Raw genomic sequence first — 22,710 nt, forward strand, 5'->3', positions numbered from 1 at the left:
TATACTCTACTGTGCAATAGCAATATATTTCTGTTATATTTTCTTCAAGTTATACAAAACTTTGATTTTGACAGGTTGTCATGAAGACTTTAAAGTTTGTGAGTGTGTATGATACGAATGAATGACGATAGTTTTATCAAATGAAATGGTAAAATTCTTGTGAAGTGACTCTCATAAAAGCTCTGCAATGAAGTTCAAATGTGTGCATGTCCTCCTCATAGACGCTGGAAACACCACGAGTGTCACGCGCGCGTCAGTGTGTAGGAGAGCACACATTGAGCGCTCATTCACAGAAACACGCAGAACATTCAGAGTTTATTTCAATTGCATGACGTTCCGCTTTACAGTAGGCTAAATTACATTTGTTGCTGGATTCCGCGATTCGATCCGTGTCGCTGCGCAAACACAGACGTCACGGGGGGTGAATTTATGAATGAAAGTTCTTTCACAAAACGATGTTGTTATGAATCCTCACGCTTTTTAAAGTGGGTATACGGAAATCCTTGACATTTTCTAGTGGGTATACGGCGTATACCTGCGTATCACGTAGACTACACCACTGAATAAATTGACTGTTTTGCTGTATTATGAAATGAATCGGTCATATGGATTGTTTTACCAGCTGCAATCAACATTAGAGAGAGTTCATGTGACAAATCAATACTGCTTTACTGATAAAAAAGTGATTTCACATTTTCTTGAGATGTACACTGATGGTCTCATTTGATTGTTGTGAATCTGGTCCTCATTGTTCAGCTCTCCACTCCGGGTGCACATGCTGCTGTAGTGGACTCTCGTCCGTATCTAGACATGAACAATCAATGAGTCATACCAGCACATAATACACTCACACTCACACAATACACGTCTGGATGTGTTATGTAAGGCTGCGTACCTTCAGAGCTGATTTTTAAAGATGCCAGACGGCTGACCACATCCGCCTCTCCTTCAGCATCTTTGTAGTCAAAGCCAGTGTTGCCCTGCTCAAGCTCACAGTACCGGATAAACCTACACAAATAAATGCACACTAATAAACTACTGCATACAGTGTGGAACAGATTATCAGTTAAAGGGATAGTTCACCCCAAAATGAAAATTCTGTCATTAATTCCTCACCCTCATGTTGTTCCAAACCCGTAAGACTTTCGTTCATCTTCTGAACACAAATGAAGATCTTTCCCAACTACCAATTTGACGCTTCAAAAAGTTCATAAAGAGATCTTAAAACTAATTCATGTGAATCGAGCGGTTTAGTCCAAATCTTCTGAAGAGACTCGATCACTTTATATGATGAACAGATTGAATTTAGGTTTTTATTCACATATAAAGATTCATCAACTCACACATCAGTTGTGGTAAACAGAAGCTCAAACATGTTCGTTTGACGTGCGAGAACCAATGAGGTTCATTCTCGTGTTGCGCAGCACGTTTGAGCTTCTGTTTAATATTTGCTGATCAATGTTTATATGTGAATAAAAGTAAATTCATTCTGTTCATCATATAAAGCGATTGAGTCTCTTCAGAAAATTTGGACTAAACGGCTTGATTCATATGGATTCGTTTTACGATCTCTTTATGAGCTTTTTGAAGCGTCAAAGTGGTAGTTGCGTAACTGTCAATGGAGGGACAGAAAGCTCTCAGATTTCATCAAAAAGATCTTCATTTTTGATCCGAAGATGAACGAAAGTCTTACGGGTTTGGAACGACATGAGGGTGAGTAATTAATGGCATGCTGTTTTGCATAAGAAATGCTAATATGGTATGTTATAAACAATGCTGGCAGCCAATCAGATTGAAGCTTGCTGTTTGCTCATTTTGCATTTTGCTCTTTGAGTGCTACACGCTTCATGCGGGCATGCCATTAAAGATTTGGACTAGTTGCCATCGGGGTTACCATAACTAGGGTCTTACCTCTGCCAAGTAGGATCCTTGCTTAGGATAACTGGGTTTCCCACCACAATGAGTAGGGCTTTGGCTCTCGTTATGGCCACATTAAACCTCTGTGGGCAACAGAAAAGGTTTACTACAGGATGGCATAATTTCTCTGAACTAAGTCCAAACAGATGGTCAGAAACATGCATTAGACCTCTTTTCCTAATTTTTCTATGATTACGAGCTTCTGTGATAAACTTTTTAACTTTTACTCTTGCAGCTAAAAAAATTGTAATATTTCACAATATTACTCCTTTATTGTATTTTGATAAATTAATTGTATCCATAGTGAGCATATAAGAGACTCTTTCAAAATCAAACTTTTGTATGGTTGTGTATATGTATATATAATTGATTTAGTGCAGTAAAAATGGCTACTTATCCAATAGAGATTAATTATATACACCTTCTCATTTGAGAGGAAGCCAATGTTGAAGTCTTGGTCCATCTTGACATAGTTGACGCTACTACGGACAGTAGAAACTATGATAACTTTTCTCTCTTGTCCCTGAAACTCTTCCACTGACCCCACCTGCAAAAGTCAAATAATCAAACAGCAGAAATCACTTATTCTGAGTTCAGAGAGGCAATTTGAGGGGAAAAGAAAAAAGAAATTCACATGCCAACCTTGATTTCTTTCCACTTGCGTAACTCCGTCACAGTGTTCAGAGCTTTCCGAATTTTTTCCACCTTAAATTAATGGGGGAAAAAATAAAGATGGGTTTGATTCTTTTTTGCTCCAAATGTTGCCATTTTTCTTTAGTAATATAATACATTTTCTAAAAAAAAAAATATATTTTATCCAATAGGATTTAAAATCCTACATTTTATTCTAAGCTAATTTTACCACACAGTACTTTCTCAGTCTTGCCTGTTTCCTGTAAGGAGCGATAATGCCAATGTCATTGGCGCTGAGTTTTGGCAGGCCCTTCTTGCCCTGCGTTTCCAGGAGCTTGTTGAGGTAGCTGACGATGACCTCGATCTCTGTCACGTTGAAGAATGAAGGGCTGTTGGCCTCTCTTTCATCTTTCCCCATCACTCCATGAAACACAACAGGAAATCCCTGTTCGTCACAGAAACAAGAAAAGTGCTTTATTCATTTATTGTACAATATTTGTAGCTTCCTATTTTCACCTTTTTTAAAAAAAATACTTATCTGCATCTCCCGAAAGAGTCCACAAGTTCTGTCATTACCAACCATAGTTCCAACAAACATACGCAAACAACATAACAAACCACTCTTGGCCACAATAATCAAGCTAATATTCAGTACATTCTATATCTTTTATACTTAATCTATATATTTTAGCATGTCAACAATCAGCGCTGTTTTTGAGGATAGCGCATGTGGATAAATGCATAGGGGAACCTTAAGTATGATGTATGAGGGAACCTGCGATGAATCAAACATCAAATATGTTTTATTTGATGTTTGATTCATCGCAGGTTCCCTAGTACATCATACTTAAGGTTCCCTTAATATAACGGGGAAAAAGCAGCATGCCAGAAAAATTTCATTATGTGGAGATTGAATGTAGCGAATGTATACAGGAGTAAAGTGTATGCCAAATACTGCATGTTAATGTGGTAAAAAATACTGCCTTTCTGTTGTGTATGCAAATAACTATAATAATATTATATACATTACTTGCGAAACGAAAAAAGAATATATTTTGAAGAATGTTGGTAACCAGACATTTGATGGTAGCCACTGACTTCCGTAGTATTTTTTTTTCTTACTATAAAAGTCAATGGCTACCGTCAATTCTTTGATTACCAATATTCTTCAAAATATTTTCTTTTGTGTTCAGGTTTGGCACAATATAAGGGTGAGTAAATGATGACAGAATTTTCATTTTTGGGTGAACTATCCCTTTATTGACTGTCCTATATGGTTGAATAAAATGGGTCAGACAACAGAGGTGTGACCGGTTTCGGTAAACAGTCGTGACTTGCTAATTAGTTTAAACAACAATGCCTCATACTATGGTGGTTAAGCAGTGAGTTACGTCATTGTACGGGACATGCACCCCTGAATAGTGACACATACTCTAACACATAGATAACTCGACAACACTCATTAAAAAATATAGGTTGTTTAAAATAAACATTTGTTGGCATTTATTGTTCCATGAAGAACCTTTAACATCCATGGAACCCTTCCATTGCACTAAAGGTTTTTTATAATGGAAAAGGGTTCTTTAGATTATTAAAATGTTCTATACCAGGGGTTTTCAATTAAAGTTCAGAGATGAATCAAAGATGAGAATTTTGGGTCCAGAGAGCCAAAACAGTGATTTCAAAGAATTTTTAAACGGTCATCCATATGACAGATACAAAAAATTTTATTAGCTGCATTCTCGTTTTCTGCAGTGTTTTAGTGAAAGTGTCTATTTTGCTGCTCAACGTGTTTCTGCTTCTGTTGTTATAAAAATAACCATATTGTCTGCAGCGCTTAATGTGGCGCTTTACGTTTTTAGCGAGGGACAGAGAGAAGCAACGCGCATGGAGCAGAAAGGGCTTGAATGAAGCACTTTGGGCTCTAGATAAAATATTATAGATAAAACCATGAAAGATCATTACCCTAAACGAGTGCTTGTGGGAAAGCACAGCACATTTCTTTGCTTCTTACATCTTCGTCAGACACAAAAACTCAAATGAGCTTTTGTACAGCGGTCTGGTACCTCTTTAGGGAGATGCTCACAGCGACAGAAGGCCTCACGCTCCATCTGGTTCGCAAACACCTGCAGCTCATTCTCATAGAAGAGCTCGTTGGGGATCTTGAGGATGGCGGGATGAGACCTGGGATGGGGTGAGAATACCTCAACTGTAAGTCATCCGTCAACACTTATGACATCAAAAATCGATGAGAGAAAAAAATACCCCATCGGTACCTGTAGTTGCGGAGAAGTTTGGTGACGAAGCGGCTGTCATATCCAGAATGAGCATCCTGGCTCTTCTGATAGAGAGTGTTCTGTTTCATTAGCCTCTCCAGAAGGGACTGACCTGTTTAATATCAAACGATATATGTTAGGACTGAAATCTAACTGAGTTAAAGAAGAAACAACCAATGAAAAAATATGAAGGAAACCATGAAAAATATTTTGAGTACCCAGTCCGTGTAGTTGTGCCAGTGGAGATCTCAAAACAGGGCCCAACTGCTGCGGGTCTCCGGCCAAAACCAGCTGGCCCTTCCCAGGGTAGAGCAAACCTTGGGCACAGAAAGCGGGCGCAATGTAGAAATGAACAATCTGTTTATCTGTTTGTGTTCTAATTCATGTTCTCATTCTCCTCTCCCAACCCTTCCTCCTTTACCCGCAATTCCGATGATACACTCAGGCTCCACGGCTTGTCCAGCCTCATCTATGAAAATGTGTGTGAAGTGACCCTTAGCAAAACCTCCTGACACGAGCCTGAAGAGAACACCAATAAATATGAATTTTTAGCCATCACAGCAGAACATCCTAGCTAGCACAAGGTAATGTGACAGAGAATATGACAGGACTGTGACAGTACCTTCCAGCGGTGACCAGTGTAACAACAATGACAGTGTAGTTCATCAAAACCTTTTGAGATGGGAGCAGGAAGCTGTCCTGATCTTTATTCCAGTTACTGTGTTTCTGTAGGAATCGATATTTAGGAATAAGTTACTCAGTACAGTATGCAATACAATATGCAATATACAATACAGTATGTATATATATATATATATATATATATATATATATATATATATATATATATATGTGTGTGTGTATGTAAGTATTTATAATACTCTAACCTATAATATTTAACTATATATATATATATATATATATTATAAATTAACATTTTATTTATATTAGATATTAAAATTATATATATATATATATATATATATATATATAGTTAAATATTATAGGTTAGAGTATTATAAATATTCACATACACACACACAAATATATATACATACTGAATTGTATATTGCATATTGTATTGCATACTGTACTGATTACATTTTTCATAAACATATTATATCAGTCATTTTAATATAAATAATATATTTCCTTAACTATATATAGTTAAGAATTATAAAAATTATATGTTTCATATTTTTGGAATAATAATATTATTAATAACATTTGTCAATCCTGAAACAAACTGCATTTTATTGTATTCTGCACAGTGTACTTTAGTTGCCACCTGCATATTCCAAGTATAGAGAACATTTGTGCACGATACATACAGCCTTCAAAAAGTACGAGAAGAATGGTAGTATGCCACTCCTGACATACCCCATGCATATGTCTTACCAGCAGTTTCTGCGGTACAGTGCGCGGGTCTCTACTGGGGGCATAAAGTCGGTAGAGGCGATGTGCGTCCACATATCCTAACAGCCTCTCACACAGGAGGTCACAGGCGCTGTTTGAGGGAGCACAGGCCAGGATATGGGTCGTGGCTTCTGACTTATTCACCTGATGCAACAAACAAACACACATGAGTCACATAGATGTTTAATACTGCAATAAACACATGAAGTAGTCCTAATGATTGCCTTTACCTGCTTTATGGCTTCCACTACTGTGACAGTTTTGCCTGTACCTGGGGGTCCAAAGATCAAGTAAGGTGCTGGTTTGGATGTGCCTGACAGGATGTGTTGCACTGCCGCCTTCTGCTCAGGGTTGTTCTCTAAATCTTTGTTGAACATCCTTGAGGATGAACACAATAAGATTTTATGAGAAAAACACACACACGCACGCACGCACGCACGCGCGCGCACGCGCACACACACACACACACACACACACACACACACACACAGTGGGGGCCAAAAGTATACTTTTTTTTAAATTTTACATAGATATAAATAGCTCAAGTTCCATTTTGTTTGTGTTCCTCTCCTAATGACATAATCAGGGAGGAAATTCCTTGCACATGTGTGGATATACAGTAGCTGTCTATAAACAGTCGTGTGTAAGTGTGCAGACCTGAGGTTTGGTAGTGCAGTGTGTCCAATGCCCTTATCAGAGGGGAACAACACATCGCCCAGTTCGTGCTTGGCAGCGAGCTCCACCGCCCTGTGCTGAAGATTCAAGGGGAAGCGATTGATGTTGAACTCCACATCAAACTTCATGTTGTTGACAAACTTCTGGAGAAGCCTACAATCACAATACCAAAAAGGAATAGCTTTTTACAGCTCAGATAGGATGTGTCTAAAACAAGGCTTTTTATCTATTAAAAAATGTGTAACATTCTAGCTAAGGATTTGTTAACCACTGTGTTATTTAGAAATGTCAATTCATGGTTTTAATGAAGGCTACTATTATTTAAGACTTAATGAAGGCTATTACTGTCTGTCAAGTTTGAAAAACTGTTGAAAGAAATATTTGATATAATTTATATTTATATTATTATATTAAATTTAATTTATTCCTTTGATGAAAAAAGCTGCATTTTCAGGATCATTCCTCCAGTCATCAGTGTCACATGATCCTTCAGAAATCATTCTAATATGCTGTTTTGCTGCTCAAGAAACATTTCAAAAAACAGTTGTGCTGCTTAATATTTTTGTGGGAACCATTATACACTTTTTTTCAGGATTCTTTGCTGAATAGAAAGTTCAAAAGAACAGCATTTTTTGAAATTGTTTTTTGTATTATAGCAATGTAAAAGTCCATCAATGACTTTTCATAAATTTATTGCATCCTTGCTAAAAAGTATACATTTCTTTAAAAAAAAAATCTCACTGACCCCAAACTTTTGAACAGTAGCATATATATATACAATTGATTTGAGATTTATTTAGTAATTTAGTAAAAGTATTTAGTAATTCAATATTTTATGAAATTATATATTATTATTTCACATATTCATAATACCGGTGCATTAAAAAATATTTCACAGTGTAGTTACTATCTATGGAAGCTATGTATTATGTTAACATTGTTTGTAATTGTACATATTTCATACTTTTTTGAGAAGCCGAGTTTAACTCTCTCAAGTTCTACACGATGGACATAGCCTTCATAGAATGTGACGGGCTGGTTCTTGTCCTTTGACACACACGCGTTCAGTTTATCTCCTCGCAGTACGGACGGTCTGTTCTCTGCCACCCCTGGTACCTGAGTTAAAGACATAAAGTAATCATTAAAAAGATTGTGATTGACATCATGATATCTGTAGTAACATCTGACATAAACAAGAGCACATTTGGTGATCATTTTGTTTCTCACTCACTTTGAGAACGAGCAACCTTTTGTTTTCTTTGTCGAGGGTCATGGTCTTGCCAGAGAGATCATACTTCCTGATGTCCACCTCCATCTGAATCTCTTCCAGGTATAGAAGGAGGTGAAAGCGCTCAGTGTAGTTCTTCATGCAAAGCGCAGTGTCCAGCACTCGCCTGAGAAAATACAAATAAGACCAATGAACACTCAGAAAGAGAGAGAGCTGTGTTTTCAACACCATTTCTTTGTTCTAAAAGAGTCCATGCTTGCCTCACTCTGGGAAGTTGCTGTCTTACTGAGGGTGACAGGCGCTCGGAGTCCTCCAGCTTGTGTTTGGCCAACTCCTTCAAGTAGGCTGGGTACTTATATGCTTTCAACTTCAACATAATCACCAGATCATGTTTGATGGAACTATAAAAATAGAATGGGGATAAAAGTGATTCAACAACACAGAATCTGCTTACCATTCTAGGAAGTGAGCTGCTAGTATGCTAAAAGGTAGATAGAAAAGATAAATGACAGACAGACAAATATATAGATGGATACATAGAACACAGACATACTACAGACAGACAGACAGATGGATAGATGAATCGATAGATAAATAGATAAATAGATAAATAGATAGATCGATAGATATATAGATAGATAGATAGATAGATAGATAGATAGATAGTTAGGAGGATGGACACATATATAGACGGATACATAGAACACAGACATACTACAGACAGAGAGACAGACAGATAGATGGATAGATAGATAGATGGACAGACAGACAGACAGACATATGTAGACGGATACATAGAAGACAGATGGATGATGGATGGACAGACAGACACATATATAGACTAATAGATAGATAGATAGATAGATAGATAGATAGATAGATAGATAGATAGATAGATAGATAGATAGATCTAACCTCTCAGGTTGGACCCCTTCTTCCACAATCCTGTTCTCTGAGCGGAGTCGTCTGTTCTGTTTGGGGTTATATGGGCTCTCTGGGCCCAATGTTTCAGCTAGTCCAGTCTGAACCAATGCCTCCAGTTCACGGACTATGCAGAAGGGCTTAGCAGGACCTGGAGGATCCGTCTCTGGGCAGAACTCAAAGTACATGGTAGCTGGAAAGTGTCCGTGATGGTGGACGTTGTAATGCACTTCAACAACATAACTCTCACCTAGCAGGAAGACATTAATGTGACATTTTTGTGAACATCAGACAACCTATATACATTTTCATTTGTTTATCTATCTATCTATTAAATTATGGTCTCAAAGTTTTTCTCACCTGGACAGAGGAGAAGAGGAGAAACACGGTTCACTCTCCTCGTATCCAAGAGAGTAAAGCAGCGCATCTTGTGCAAGGCTGTGTAGTATGTGAAGTAGACACAGCTCTCGGCCCGGTTTACGATGTGAAACTTCACCACGGACAGCTTCCCTAGCTCCTTGATGATGAACATAACCTTCCCTTTGGTGGCCTTGGGGTCAGAGGTTATTTCAACACCTCCTTTGTCTTTGATGAGCTCAGCTCTAAAACAAAGACATATCTAACAATGAGTTTCAAAAGGAAAATGTGCCATTGAGAAGGGAAGCCTGTGATTACTTTCACATTATTAATTATATAGTTAAAGTTGATTTTATTTTTCCTAGACAGCCACAAAAAAAAAGGTAGAATTATATCTCTGATGATCACCGTTTCACTCTGAGTTTGTTGAGGATTTCTGAAGCGAGCTTCTTCTTAGGGGTCAGGACAGGCTTAGTGGTCGGAGGAGATGAGGAAGAGGATGCTGGGACAGAATCTGTGGCTGACATGGTGTTCTGCTGTGTGAAGGACTTCCACTGATCGCAGTAGTACACGCGCACCTGTCAGGAGGAGAAGAGAAGAGAGATGAAAACGCAATGATTTATCTTGTTTGCTTAAACATCTAATTGAAATGGCTTGATGCTGAAGTTAAGTAGTTTGTCACATTTATGAGTACAGTAGAAGATCTCAAAGCTTACAGAAATGGACCCAAAGACACAAAATATGATCATTTAAGTTCTCACCTTTGGTTTTCCATGAAACACAACTTTCCCACGCCCTGTAGTAGCTTTGTTGAAAACTTTTAAGGCATTGATCACATTGGAAAATGAGGGTTCTTTTCTTCCATCTCTGAAAACAAACAATAACATACAACTGATTTCAGCCTGGAAAAACAAAGCTATTGCTTTAATGTAAATAAAGGCATGCTGACAAAGGAAAGTTACCATACACGATAGGATTATATACAAAACACACTTATTACAAAGACAAAATAAAGCAAAAGATGACATCAATTAATATAATAGAATAAAATATATGAGTCAGACATTGAACTGTTGACTCTGAGTCACTGTTGCAAACCTTTTAAACTCAAAGTTGTAAATATCCCGAAGTTCGTTTATGTCAGTTTTCGAGATCCTCTGCCCCAGAAACTCGAGAAAATCAAGCCCTACTTCGTATGATGTTCTGAGAAAAGGCATTGTGCTGTTGTTTATATGTCAGTAGTTTATGTTTGGGATGTTGTCTGGTCTAGCTGATTCCGGAATCGAAACTGACGGAGTGACTGTATGCAATGGTAACCAAGCAAGGGTACATCAACAAATTACCGCACTAGGGAGCATTGACATTTTCTTCACTATTTAAGTAATGCTATTGACTACTCAAAAAAGGAACCACTTCATAAATATCGAAGAGAGACACATTGTTTTGCTTATATTTCGAATTTACTGGTCAATATAGGTGTAAATAAAATTCCATAATGAGAAACACTCTTTCGCGACACTCCCTAAAACAGTGACGTTACATAACATCCATAATGGAGCGACCCTTTCATGGATAGTTAATAACCTGGATGGGGCTATTTAATTAAAAACTCAATCAAGATTTGTAGATCTTGACTTTAGAAACTAGGCGTCTTCATTTCCGTCAAATCAGGGAAATGTATATTCCAGTAGCCATTAGTGTATGCATAACCAAATATGGCTTGATACAATTTGTATTGAGCAGAGCGATATATATATAATGGAAATTTAGACATTATTGAATATGTGCAATTAAAGCAAGGTAAGGTAATAATACTAGCACCTCCGTACAAATTAAAATAACGAATGTTTATTTCTATTAAAATTAAATAATATTCTACAGGTTATATGCTTGAATAATTCTGTAAATGGCTATTTCGCTTAAAACATGAATGACAACTTTTTTTAGTATTTACTGAACCGAAACTTTTTTACAGTCTATGATCAAAACATTATGAAAAAAATTAAATAGAATAATACGTTTCTGCGTATAGATAATATATTTTTCATTAAAGCTTACGTGACAGGCGTCACAGAGTGCAATAAACAAACTTTAATAGCTAAACATAACGTTTGGTAAATATGCATTTTGAACTCTTTGTCATGTTTACGATTGTTTTCCCGTGGTGCACTTTGACAGGGCAGGTCCAATTGAGCCAAGATGGCGGACTTTGAGGAACAGCTTTCCGACGAGGAGAAGGTATATGATTATCTTTCGAGGCTCCCTGATTTATCTTCCCTTGTCTGTTATTGGTATATGTACAACTTTTATACTCTCATGAACATGTCATATATGTTATTATGCACATTGGATGTTTTAAAGCCTATAAAATCCGCGATGAAGAGTGTGCTAAGGAAGCTAGCAGGCTAACAGTTAACTGAAACTCGATCTAATCGAAGATCGCACCTCTCAGAGACGCTAGCCTGTGTTAGATGGTGACTAAGATTAGCGATTAATATGCTTTTTTTACTTGTTGAAAATGTATTCTACTACATAATAGTAGCGGTTTCACATCAAGATTGGAAGAATTGTTGAATATACGGACTATTAGTAGAGGCTGATTGCTGAGGTATCTAAATAAGGGTGGAAAATAACTTAATCAGGATTGACAATTTATCTGTAGTATATAACATGTATATTTAAAGTAATGCACTTTTTATTCTCTGTCATATAACTTAGCATGTTATGACAGTCGAGTGTCGTATAACAAACTTATTTTAGATCACTGTTGCTATATATGTGTATTTGTTTCTAATCTTATCGCATATATAAATGGCTTTATTTAATTTGCCGTTTTGGATGTATGTGCTGACCGAGGCCAAGAGGAAGTTCTTTCCTTGCTCTGAAACAGGGGCGCAACCTCAGCGCTGGTCTTGTTTGTATTCTCAGCTGAGTGTTGGTGGTGACCCAGCCCTCTTTCTGCATGCTCTTACATGCGCGCGGCTCTTCCGGTCTCCCTCTCCCACCCAGCCGACGCGAGTCACGGGCTGTTTTTATTTGCGAACTCGCCCCTCTAACTCTGCAAATGATAAGCGGTCGTGTTGAGGCTAGTTGAAGGAGAAAAGAAGCATTTCAGAAATGCTTAGATGTGGAGAGGTTGTTGCAGCTGCAAACTGCTGAAGTTTGAGTAGCGTAGATGTGATATTTAGATACCCCTGATATGTTTGTCTAACATCCGTGAGAGCTAAAGATTGCCTAATTTATGCTGTACTTAAGGGTACAGTTTTTTAATGTAAAAAAAGAGAAAATAATGTTTTTCTTGTTTTTTTTTTTTAGATGTTATAAGTTATACATATAGGATAATAATGTTGAACACACTATTTTAGTATGCTTTGAAATCATAAAGGGATAGTTCACCCCAAAATGAAAATTCTGTCATTAATTACTCACCCTCATGTTGTTCCAAACTCTTTCGTTCATCTTCAACACAAATGAAGATCTTTTTGATGAAATCTGAGAGCTTTCTGCTAGGCAACTACCACTTTGACGCTTCAAAAGGTTCATAAAGAGATTGTAAAACGTGGTTTAGTCCAACTTTTCTGAAGAGACTCGATCGCTATATGTGATATAATAAACAGATTGAGTTTAGGCTTTTATTCACATATAAATTTTAATCAACCTGCTCATTGAGCCAATGAGGTTCATTCTTCTGCATCAAGCAGGTTCGGTTGAGCTTCTGTTTATGTTTGCTGATCAATGTTTATATGTGAATAATAGCCTAAATCTGTTTATTATATAAAGCGGTCAAGTCTTTTCAGAAAATTGACTAAACTGCTTAAATCATATGGATTAGTTTTACGGTCTCTTTATGAACTTTTTGAAGCGTCAAAGTGGTAGTTGTGTAGCTTTCTATAAAGGGACAGAAAGCTCTCCGATTTCATTAAAAAGATCTTCATTTGTGTTCAGAAGATGAAAGAAAGTCTAACGGGTTTGGAATAACATGAAGGTGAGTAATTATTAATGACAGCATTTTCATTTTTTGGGTGAACTAATCCTTTAAAATTTTTGTTATATTAAAGCAGTTGTACGGGAATTGAGCAGATTGCTTCTTCCAACTAAAAGTGTGAGCAAGATGGAGAATTCAACCACACATTTTTTTTATTGTTGTATACCGGTGGAAAACAGGCTGTTTTTTATGTTATGAGTAATTTGTAGATTTCCATTAATGACAGGAAATTAAAATTCTGATATGATTGTAAAGCACTTTGGGTGTACAATAGTACATAATAAAGTGATATAAATACTTAATTAATTCTGTATATTGTGTGGGCCAGTTATTAACTCCTCTACAATAATGCATTAATTTACCTCAGCGCCTATCAATAATAAAGGTTAACTTTTTTGATCATGTGATTGGACAACAAAACCAAAAACACCAAATTATTTTGTGTCAGAAAATGTGCATGTGTGCTTTATTTCTACATACGGATCAAATTTAGGTTTTAGAAATGCTGTCATGCAAGAGAACACCCCAGGGTCCAATCAGAACAACCATCAGAAAAACGTCAATATCAGGCATGATTTTGTTGCACATATTTTAGCTTTGATGCAAGGAATGTTTTGGAGAAACAAAACTTTTTTTAGGCATCCTAGATAACTTCTAAACTTTCAATAGAATTGAAAGTTATTATACGATGTGTAAGTTTATATTTTCTTTATTAGATGGTTTGCATATGTTTAATCATTCTTACAAATTGGATTTGAACCATTGCATTTCCAAATGACATAACCAAATGTATTTTTTCTCAGTTAATTGTGGACAAAATATACTCAACTGGTGGTTTTTACAGTATTTGTTTTTTAGTCTGTTAGGTTTGTCAGTGAAGACAGATCTTGTAGTGGTTTCCACTGGAATGAGTCCAGAATGGCAGTCAGAGCAGGACTCGGTGTCACTGCCTGGCCCATAATGCTTACATGTGCACTGCTAAGAAAAGCCTCAGCCCTGCCACCTTCTAAGGAGTGACCCGATGTGGGCACAGTGTGTAACTAAGGCACCATTTGACCTGTTTTCAAAGGAAATGCAAAGATACTAGCTTCATTTAGCTGATAAGTGTTGCTTGTGGCTCTTAAGGCCTCATTATGCTTCTGCGTCAACTCCACGGCGTAGCTACGCCGTCACTCCTACGGCGTCGTGGCCGTTTTATGGTTCTGCGTCAGGTTGAGCTGCATCGCGGTGCATCTGACCAATCACAGCCCTTGTGGTCTGCGTCGCCTCGATGCGGAGTTAAAATTTTTTGGAGGTGCACGTCGAGCTACGGCGGAGGGGTTCGCGGCGACGCAGAGGGGTCTGCGGGGGTACGCCGTCGTTTCGACGCAGAAGCATAAAACAGGCTTTAGAGTCTATGGAAATGTTTGTATATGCATAATACCCCAACTATTCTCGAAAGTTTTTAATGTTTTAGACGTTTTCTGGAAGCGTTGGTTTTGAACAAACACTTGACATGAATTTTGCATGTGTATGCACTATGCAGCGCTCGCACTTTCTTCATAAGTTTTACTTTTCTTTTTCCACAGGTCCGCATTGCTGCAAATTTTGTCATCCATGCTCCCCCTGGAGAGTTCAATGAAGTCTTCAATGGTAAAACGTTCATTAAAAATGTATACAGATATCATAAAGACATAGAAGCACACCTGGTATATTTTGTACCTCCTGCATTTTAAGATCTTAAGATTTTTGAAAAACGTCTCTCTTGCTCAGCAAGGTTGTTATAGCAGTTTAAAAATAACGGTTTTCTATTGTAGTATATTTTCAAATGTATTTCATTCCTGTGATGCAAAACTGAATTTTCAGCATCATTACTCCAGTTTTCAGTGTCACGTGATCCTTCAGAAGTCATTCTTCTCAGGAAATTTTTTTCTATCATTATCAATGTTGAAAACAGTTCTGCTGCTCAGTTTTATTTTGTGGAATCCGTGATACATTTATTTCAGGATTCTTTGATGAATAGAAAGTTCAAAAGGGCAATGTATTAAAAATATTTTTGTTACATCATAAATTTACATTATACTGTTACTTTGATCAATTCAATGCATCCTTGCTGAATAAATAGTATTATTTAAGTCACAACGTTACTTGCTGACATCATAATGTTCACATGATATCACATGATGCCTTTTCTTTGGTTTCAGATGTGCGGCTACTGCTCAATAATGACAATTTGCTCAGGGAAGGGGCGGCTCAGTGAGTAGCCTGTCTTTATTGTACTATTATGGTACTATAAAATGAAGTCTAGATTTTGTCTAACAGAGGCCATTTGTGCAAAACCAGTTTTCAGTGCCTCTTTCAGTTCAGAATCCCCTTCACAAAATGAATATATCTATGCAGAAGTGGCTTTATCAAAAGTCCTTGATAACATTTTGTGAATCATTAATCAGAGATTATCTGTTAATGTTTCAAATTTTAATATGATACTAAACATTGTTTTCTGTTTGGACAGTGCCTTTGCCCAGTACAACATGGATCAGTTCACACCTGCTAAACTTGATGCAAGTGAAGATCAGGTGATTAACGTTCGCCTAACGTTCACCAGGAAGTGAAATGGACCCTATTTACTTTCTTTAAGGGATGGTTCAACCAAAATTGGAAATTCTCTCATCATTTACTCATCCTCATGCCATCCCCGAAGTATAGGATTTTTTGTTGTTGTTGAAAATAATCCATCTTTGCAAGTCCATGTAATGCCATTGAAAGGCTGGCGCTTGTTTGATGCTTTGAAAAACCACACGCAGCGATCGTGATGATTATCCATACGACCCCAGTGGATCAATCAAATGTCTTCTGAAGCGAAGCAATAGGTGTTTAAGAAAAATACTAATATTTTTAACTTTTTAAACTATAAATCATTGCCTCTGGTCTACTGTCATATCGGCACCCATTTAATGGATTATTTTACTATGGATTATTTTCCTAAAAATCTTTGTTTGTGTTTAATTGAAGAAATAAAGTCATATACATCAGGGATGGCATTAGGGTGAGTAAATGATGAGAGAATTTACATTTTTGTGTGAACTATCCCTTTAACACACATTCTTGGTCATTTTGTGCACGATTTTGACCTAGACGGTCACCTAAAATTTAACCAATAGCCAAATATTTTTTAGACATTGTTTTAGCAAACTCATATTTAAGACGAATGAAATATGGATTGTCACCAACTATCCAGTATATCAACGAATAAAACCAGGTCCTGCCTTATGGTTTGTTATTTTTTCTCAGTGAATATCCTGGTTCTCTAAAATACTTCACATTACTGGAATAAAATGGGTCATGAATGCCATTTTCTGTTGATAAGAAAACAACTAATGTTATTTGAATTTTAATTTAAAAAAATCAACTGTGACTCGCACTCAAAATTCAGCAGGTTTTTTTACTTAATTTTTTATTTTACACAAGCGGAAAGTACACGTTTCGGCTCTCAGGCCACCTTCAGTGTGTTCAGTTTGAATTGTTATTGTAATCTGCTGCTAGACAAAACACTTAAAGGGATAGTTCACCCAAAAAGGACAATTCTGTCATTAATTCCTCACCTTCATGTAATTTGTAGGACTTTCGTTCATCTTTGGAACACAAATGAAGATCATTTTAATGAAATCTGAAATCTCCGACATGCGTTCAGGCTACAACATCTACTCTTGCGTCAAAACACAACACGCATGCGTCGTGGTGCTCTCGTGAACACGTGTTGGAGATTAATATTTTTAAGTGGTAAAAAAAAAAGCACAAACAAAGCACTTGCATTGCTTCATAAAATTTAGGTTAAATTACAGGAGTCACATGGATTACTTTTATAATGTCTTTACTACTACTTTGGCTTGAAAGTGGTAGTTGCATAGGCTGTCAATGGAAGGACAGAAAGCTCTCAAATTTAATTAAAAAGATATTAATTTGTGTTCCGAAGATGAACGAAAGTCTTACGGGTTTGGAACGGCATGAGGGCGAGTAATTAATGACAGAATTTTCATTTTAGGGTGAACTATCCCTTTAAATCTACAGCAGGAAAAAAGTGTGTATTTTAAACTGAATATTGTATTAAATTGTACTTAAACTGCTTCCAAACTGCAGGTTTTGATCACAGAGCATGGAGACCTTGGCCACGGCCGATTCTTTGACCCCCGTAAGAAACAGTCGTTCAAGTTTGACCAACTGAGGAAAGAGGCGAGTGACCTACAGCCTTATGAGGGTGAGGCAGCCCTCAGGCCGTGGAGGGATGCTTGTGACGAAGCTCTGAGGGCGTATGTCAAAGACCATTACCCCACTGGAGTCTGCACTGTGAGTTCACTAGATCTCATTTTGGTTTATGTTAAAGGAATAGCTTGTTTAATAAAGCAGTTTGTAAGTGAGAGTGTGTTTTGTGCCACACGTTTGTCGACAGTTCTTTTATTGTTGTCTTTAGGTTTATGCGAAAACCATTGATGGACAGCAAACCATCATTGCCTGTATCGAGGGTCATCAGTTTCAGCCCAAAAATTTCTGGTAATTTCTTGATTGTTTATCCGGTTTTCAATAGTATGACTTGAGCTTTAAAGGTTTAGTACACCCAAAAATTACAATTAAGTCATTATTTACTCACCCTTGTGTTGTTCTAATGCTCTATGCACTTCTTTCATTTTCGGACCACAAAAGGAGAATAAAAAAAAAAAATTCCACTTACTCTTGTCTATATAATGGCAGTGAATAACGACCACCACCAAGCTTTAAAAAAAACAACAAAAAAAAGGCAAAAGTATCACAGAACGATCCAATGAAACACGTGCTGTATATTCCAAATGTTCTGGGGGTGTATGATCGGGTTTGGTGAAAAACAAATCAAAATTGTAATTATTATTTAATGAAAATCCTGACCTTGAATGTTTGTTTTCTTTGCTTGTTCATGAGACTCTATTAGCACTGCAGCTCACTTCGACTTGCCCAGAAAAAGCACATGTAGTGAGAAATCAAGTTTAATAAAAATGCGACAAAATACAATCCATGTACTTTCTTCCATGAGACGAATATATCTGTTGTGTTTGTCGCAACATCAACAAGTTATCGAATTCACATCAGCTAAAGCGGCCATTTCTGAATGTCATCTGACAACTAGAGTTCCAGTCCAGAGATGTTCAACGAAGAAAGAACACAACACACACTTTTTAAAAATTATTTCTAGTAGTATTTCATGTTGCGTTTTTATTAATCGACATCCTTGATTGGGAAAAAATAAAATCACAGACTAACCCGTTAATGTTGAAAATACCTTGCATTCCCTTTAAAACAATTACAGTTTGAATAGGGGTCATGAATGAAATTCCCAGGATGCACCATGTCAAGTTAGTTGAGAAGGCCCATTGTGCTAAACTGTGTAAAAAAGTAATAATAAAGAATGAATAGGTGCGTCTAGACTTTTTATTGGTACTCTAAGGGCCTGTTCAAACAGAACATGTTATTCTATTCCACTGCTATATTTGCACTGCTTTTCTATGTAAACAAGCTAGACTGACGTGTCTGACCGTTGAATCTCTTGTCTTTTGCAGCGTCTCGCACATGACACAGCGTTCTAAAAACACTGCGCTCAAGTTAAAGAAGTTTAAGAACACACTTCAAGAACTTAAAAAAAAAAAAGTAAAAACGCGTTCTGTGTGAATGGCCCATAACGAGTGAAAAAAAACATAAGAGTTGTTCACTCTTTGCTTTGAATGAGGCTCAATGCCTGATGCAGATACCGGCAGATATTTGTTCCAATTATGATATATGATCTTTAGATGTGTGGAATGAGCTCTGCCCCACCCAGATCGTGACTTAACTGTATCTAGATACAATTATGTGTCTTTTGAATGGGGAACAGGTGCACTAGACGGCGAAGGTCAGCTACACACTGTACTGACAAACTAGCTTTGTTCTTTCACACATACAGACAGCACAACACGTGACTTAACGGCACAAAATAACATCTTTCTTTGAGACATCCTATCCATAACAGATTTTTAGGAACTAAATAGTGAATGTTTTTTAGTATAGTAATAATCCTCTATGAACCATTATACAGGATTGCATGCAACATTGCTTTCTTTCCACAATCAAACTACCAGAAATACCATCAGTCTTGTTGTTCTTGTCTGTAAGACTGATTACCATTTAAACTTCCTCCATTTCTCTGCGCACAGGAACGGGCGCTGCCGATCGGAATGGAAGTTCTCCATTTCTCAGCCCAGTGCTCAGGTGGTGGGAGTGCTGAAGATCCAGGTTCATTATTATGAGGATGGCAACGTGCAGCTGGTCAGCCACAAGGACGTGCAAGAGTCTCTGATCATCAACGTAAGTTATTTGAACCGGAGTCCTTGAACTCAAGACTTCCTGTCAATGAGTCAGTACAACACAAACACGTTGCCTGATAAAGGGAACAGCCGGCTGCCCAAAGAATGACATTTCTAATGAAAAATAGGTGTTGTGCTGTATTGATAGATGAAGTCTTTTTAGTACATTTTAGCTAATACTGTTTGTTTCCTGAGCTTTGTTGAGATCTTGGATTTGATAGTTAGCTCTGTTGCTGCCTGACAGTAAGACATTTAGAATGTTACAAATTATTTCTATTTCAAATAATTGCTTTTTTTTTTTACTTTCTGTTCATCAAAGAATTTGTTATAAAAAAATATGAAGCAGCACAACTACTCTCAACACTGTTAATAATCAGAAATGTTTTCTTGAGCAGCAAATCAGCATATTAGAATAATTTCTGAAGGATCATGTGACACTGATGCTGAAAATTCAGCTTTGGCATCACAGAAATAAATGGCATTTTCAAAATATATTAAAATAGAAAAGTCATTTTAAACTAACATTTACCAACAAAAAAAAATTCGTATTGTTCTTGTGAACCCAATATCGTGTATCATCTCGTTTCGTGAGCTAAGTGTATCGTCACACTCATAGTAGTATATATTTAACATCACCGCAATTGGGATTTTGTTTAAGCCTGTACAATTAGAATAAGCATCTGTAAAAGAATCTTTGCTTAAGCTAACTGCTATTAATTATAATAACTTTTAATTGTCATTGTTGGATGTACAGTTTGCCAGAATATAATATTCATTTAGACCGCTTGCTGCCGCAAACTTTCACAGCAAATCTCAATTTCCGAATGCTCACAATAGCAACACGAGAATGATAAATTAGAAAAAGCATCAGTTAAACACCTGATGTTTTATTCCTTTTGCTTTTCATTTAGTTGTACTAGCGCCACATGCTCCCTTTCTTTGTTGAGAAGATAATAAGAGAGGAAAGAAATATGAAATTGCCCAGGAAATCCATTTAATTCTGAACAAAATCACCAAAATGAAATAAAACCATAATTAAAAAATGAAATACCATTTAAAAAATAGGGAATTATGACTGAGCTAATTTGGTGCTTTTGTTTTTGTGGTTTAGTGATCTTTTTTGTTTTTTTTTGTTCTTATATTTCAACAGAATGAGGTACAGACTGCCAAGGAATTTGTCAAAATCATTGAGAATGCTGAGAATGAATATCAGGTTAGTTTTCCAGTTGATTTTGATTGGTTAGTCCTTGTTTTACATTACTGTCATTGAATGTTACTCTTGATAGAGGATAATGAATTCTTACATGGCACCTGATAAAATCTATAATGTGCAAAGTGTGATGTTCCCCTGCCGTATGCTTTCCAGACGGCCATCAGTGAGAACTACCAGACCATGTCTGACACCACCTTCAAGGCCTTACGTCGGCAGCTTCCCGTCACCCGTACCAAGATCGACTGGAACAAGATCCTCAGCTACAAGATCGGCAAAGAGATGCAAAACGCTTAGACACACGGCATGCCTCCGCTCCTGCTCGCGTTACAAGCCAAGAGACAAGCTACGAGGGGCCCACATCTAAACTTGAACCTATACCTGAATCAAGGGAGGGCCAAGGCGAGAAGGTCCTTCGAGAAGTGTGCTAAACATGTGTCTGTCTTTTTTTTTTTCATTTTTTTTTTTCATTTATTTGTTTTCCAGAAGCCACGGTTTGACCTCAGCTGAAGAGACTGCCTCCTTTTCTGTATTTTAGGAGGGCTGCAAGCTTGTTTTAATGGGTTTAGCAAAATTTTTTGCTGTTGAACAAATACCTCCCATGACACCAGTGTACAGCGTCACAAATACTTCACCCCCCCCCCCCCCACCACCCCACCAATATCACTTACGTCGCCCCCTAGATCAGCGCTCCCAATGCTTGACACACACTGAACAGTTTGCACTTAGCCCATATGATCAATTGAGTCCATTTCGTTTCCTTTTTTTAGAAAGTCGACACTCCAAAGTTTTGCTTCATGTTTAGTCATTAGGAATCATGGAACCATACGTAGCCCTGGCTAGTTGTGAAGAATATCTTTACACCAGTTACGCATCACATAATAATTGGTCTTTTTTTTTTTAAAGCTTGTTGTTGTTAGGTGCCATCATTTGAATGTGCTGTCAATTGATCACAGAGAGGGTTGTGCCAAAGTGAGCATTGTATTTGTACAGCAAGTCGTTTCAGGTTACTGTTCTGTGTGGAAATGGTCCCATCATCGTACTCTGGTGTCTAAGAATGGTATATATACTGTATGCAGTTACGCGAAATATTTGTTACCCCTCACTTCAGCCTCCTACCCTAGCTTTTATTGCTAACTATTTTTTACAAAATGTAAGAACAAATATGATCCCAGAGTAATAAATGATTTGCACCAAACTGACTACATTATTTTGTTTTATAATATACGGTAATGCAATTTTAATGCCATATATATTATATACAATATTAATATTTATTTTACTTCAAATGGGGTATAAATTTGTTCTGATTATTTGTATTGTTTAGTAATGCTTCATGAATTTCGAAATTTGGCACTGAATCGGTTCTCTTTGAGTAAGTTGTTTTGGTATTCGGAATTTTTTTTTTTTTAAATACTAGGTTTTATTTTCTATATTGTTGACACATTATATAAAATTATAAAATATATACAAATATTATATCAGATTATAATAACTTCTGTAATTGATGCATATTTTTATTGGTTCTTTTCTACACACCTGCTTAAAATGCTAAAATGTTTGTTTTTGATTCTTTCTATAAAAAGGAATTTAAATATCAAGTGAAAGACTACGCATCATTATGCAACAAGAAGTGTTTTCATACTACGTTTTGGCAAATGTAGTCAATCATCTGGCTGTGTTCATACAGAACATTTGTGAATTGTTCCTAATAATACATTAGCCTCAGAAATTAAGTTGCGAATGGT

General features: G+C 36.9%; 2 protein-coding genes across 2 annotated transcripts; one reads left to right on the forward strand and one right to left on the reverse strand.

Moving 5' to 3' along the window:
• Positions 1 to 644: 644 nt before the first annotated feature.
• mov10a (Mov10 RNA helicase a) lies at positions 645 to 11,610 on the reverse strand. Its single transcript, XM_077197951.1, has 22 exons — positions 10,522 to 11,610; positions 10,185 to 10,290; positions 9,832 to 10,001; positions 9,427 to 9,668; positions 9,061 to 9,316; positions 8,406 to 8,546; positions 8,149 to 8,311; positions 7,882 to 8,033; positions 6,900 to 7,070; positions 6,473 to 6,620; positions 6,225 to 6,386; positions 5,449 to 5,552; positions 5,248 to 5,345; positions 5,045 to 5,143; positions 4,827 to 4,938; positions 4,617 to 4,734; positions 2,804 to 2,995; positions 2,560 to 2,622; positions 2,339 to 2,464; positions 1,912 to 2,000; positions 896 to 1,008; positions 645 to 804 (listed from the first exon to the last, which is right to left on the reverse strand). The coding sequence occupies exons 1-22, from the start codon at positions 10,638 to 10,640 to the stop codon at positions 746 to 748; spliced, it is 3,003 nt and encodes a 1,000-aa protein (XP_077054066.1). The 5' UTR covers positions 10,641 to 11,610; the 3' UTR covers positions 645 to 745.
• capza1a (capping actin protein of muscle Z-line subunit alpha 1a) lies at positions 10,983 to 22,160 on the forward strand. Its single transcript, XM_077197981.1, has 10 exons — positions 10,983 to 11,223; positions 11,602 to 11,661; positions 14,977 to 15,040; positions 15,592 to 15,643; positions 15,900 to 15,963; positions 17,525 to 17,731; positions 17,856 to 17,935; positions 19,603 to 19,753; positions 20,903 to 20,965; positions 21,119 to 22,160. The coding sequence occupies exons 2-10, from the start codon at positions 11,623 to 11,625 to the stop codon at positions 21,257 to 21,259; spliced, it is 861 nt and encodes a 286-aa protein (XP_077054096.1). The 5' UTR covers positions 10,983 to 11,223; positions 11,602 to 11,622; the 3' UTR covers positions 21,260 to 22,160.
• The last annotated feature ends 550 nt before the right edge of the window (positions 22,161 to 22,710 follow it).

Source organism: Siphateles boraxobius, unplaced genomic scaffold, assembly GCF_051911475.1.
Source record: "Siphateles boraxobius isolate OS27281-9 unplaced genomic scaffold, OSU_SipBor_1 41, whole genome shotgun sequence".
NCBI lineage: Eukaryota > Metazoa > Chordata > Actinopteri > Cypriniformes > Leuciscidae > Siphateles > Siphateles boraxobius.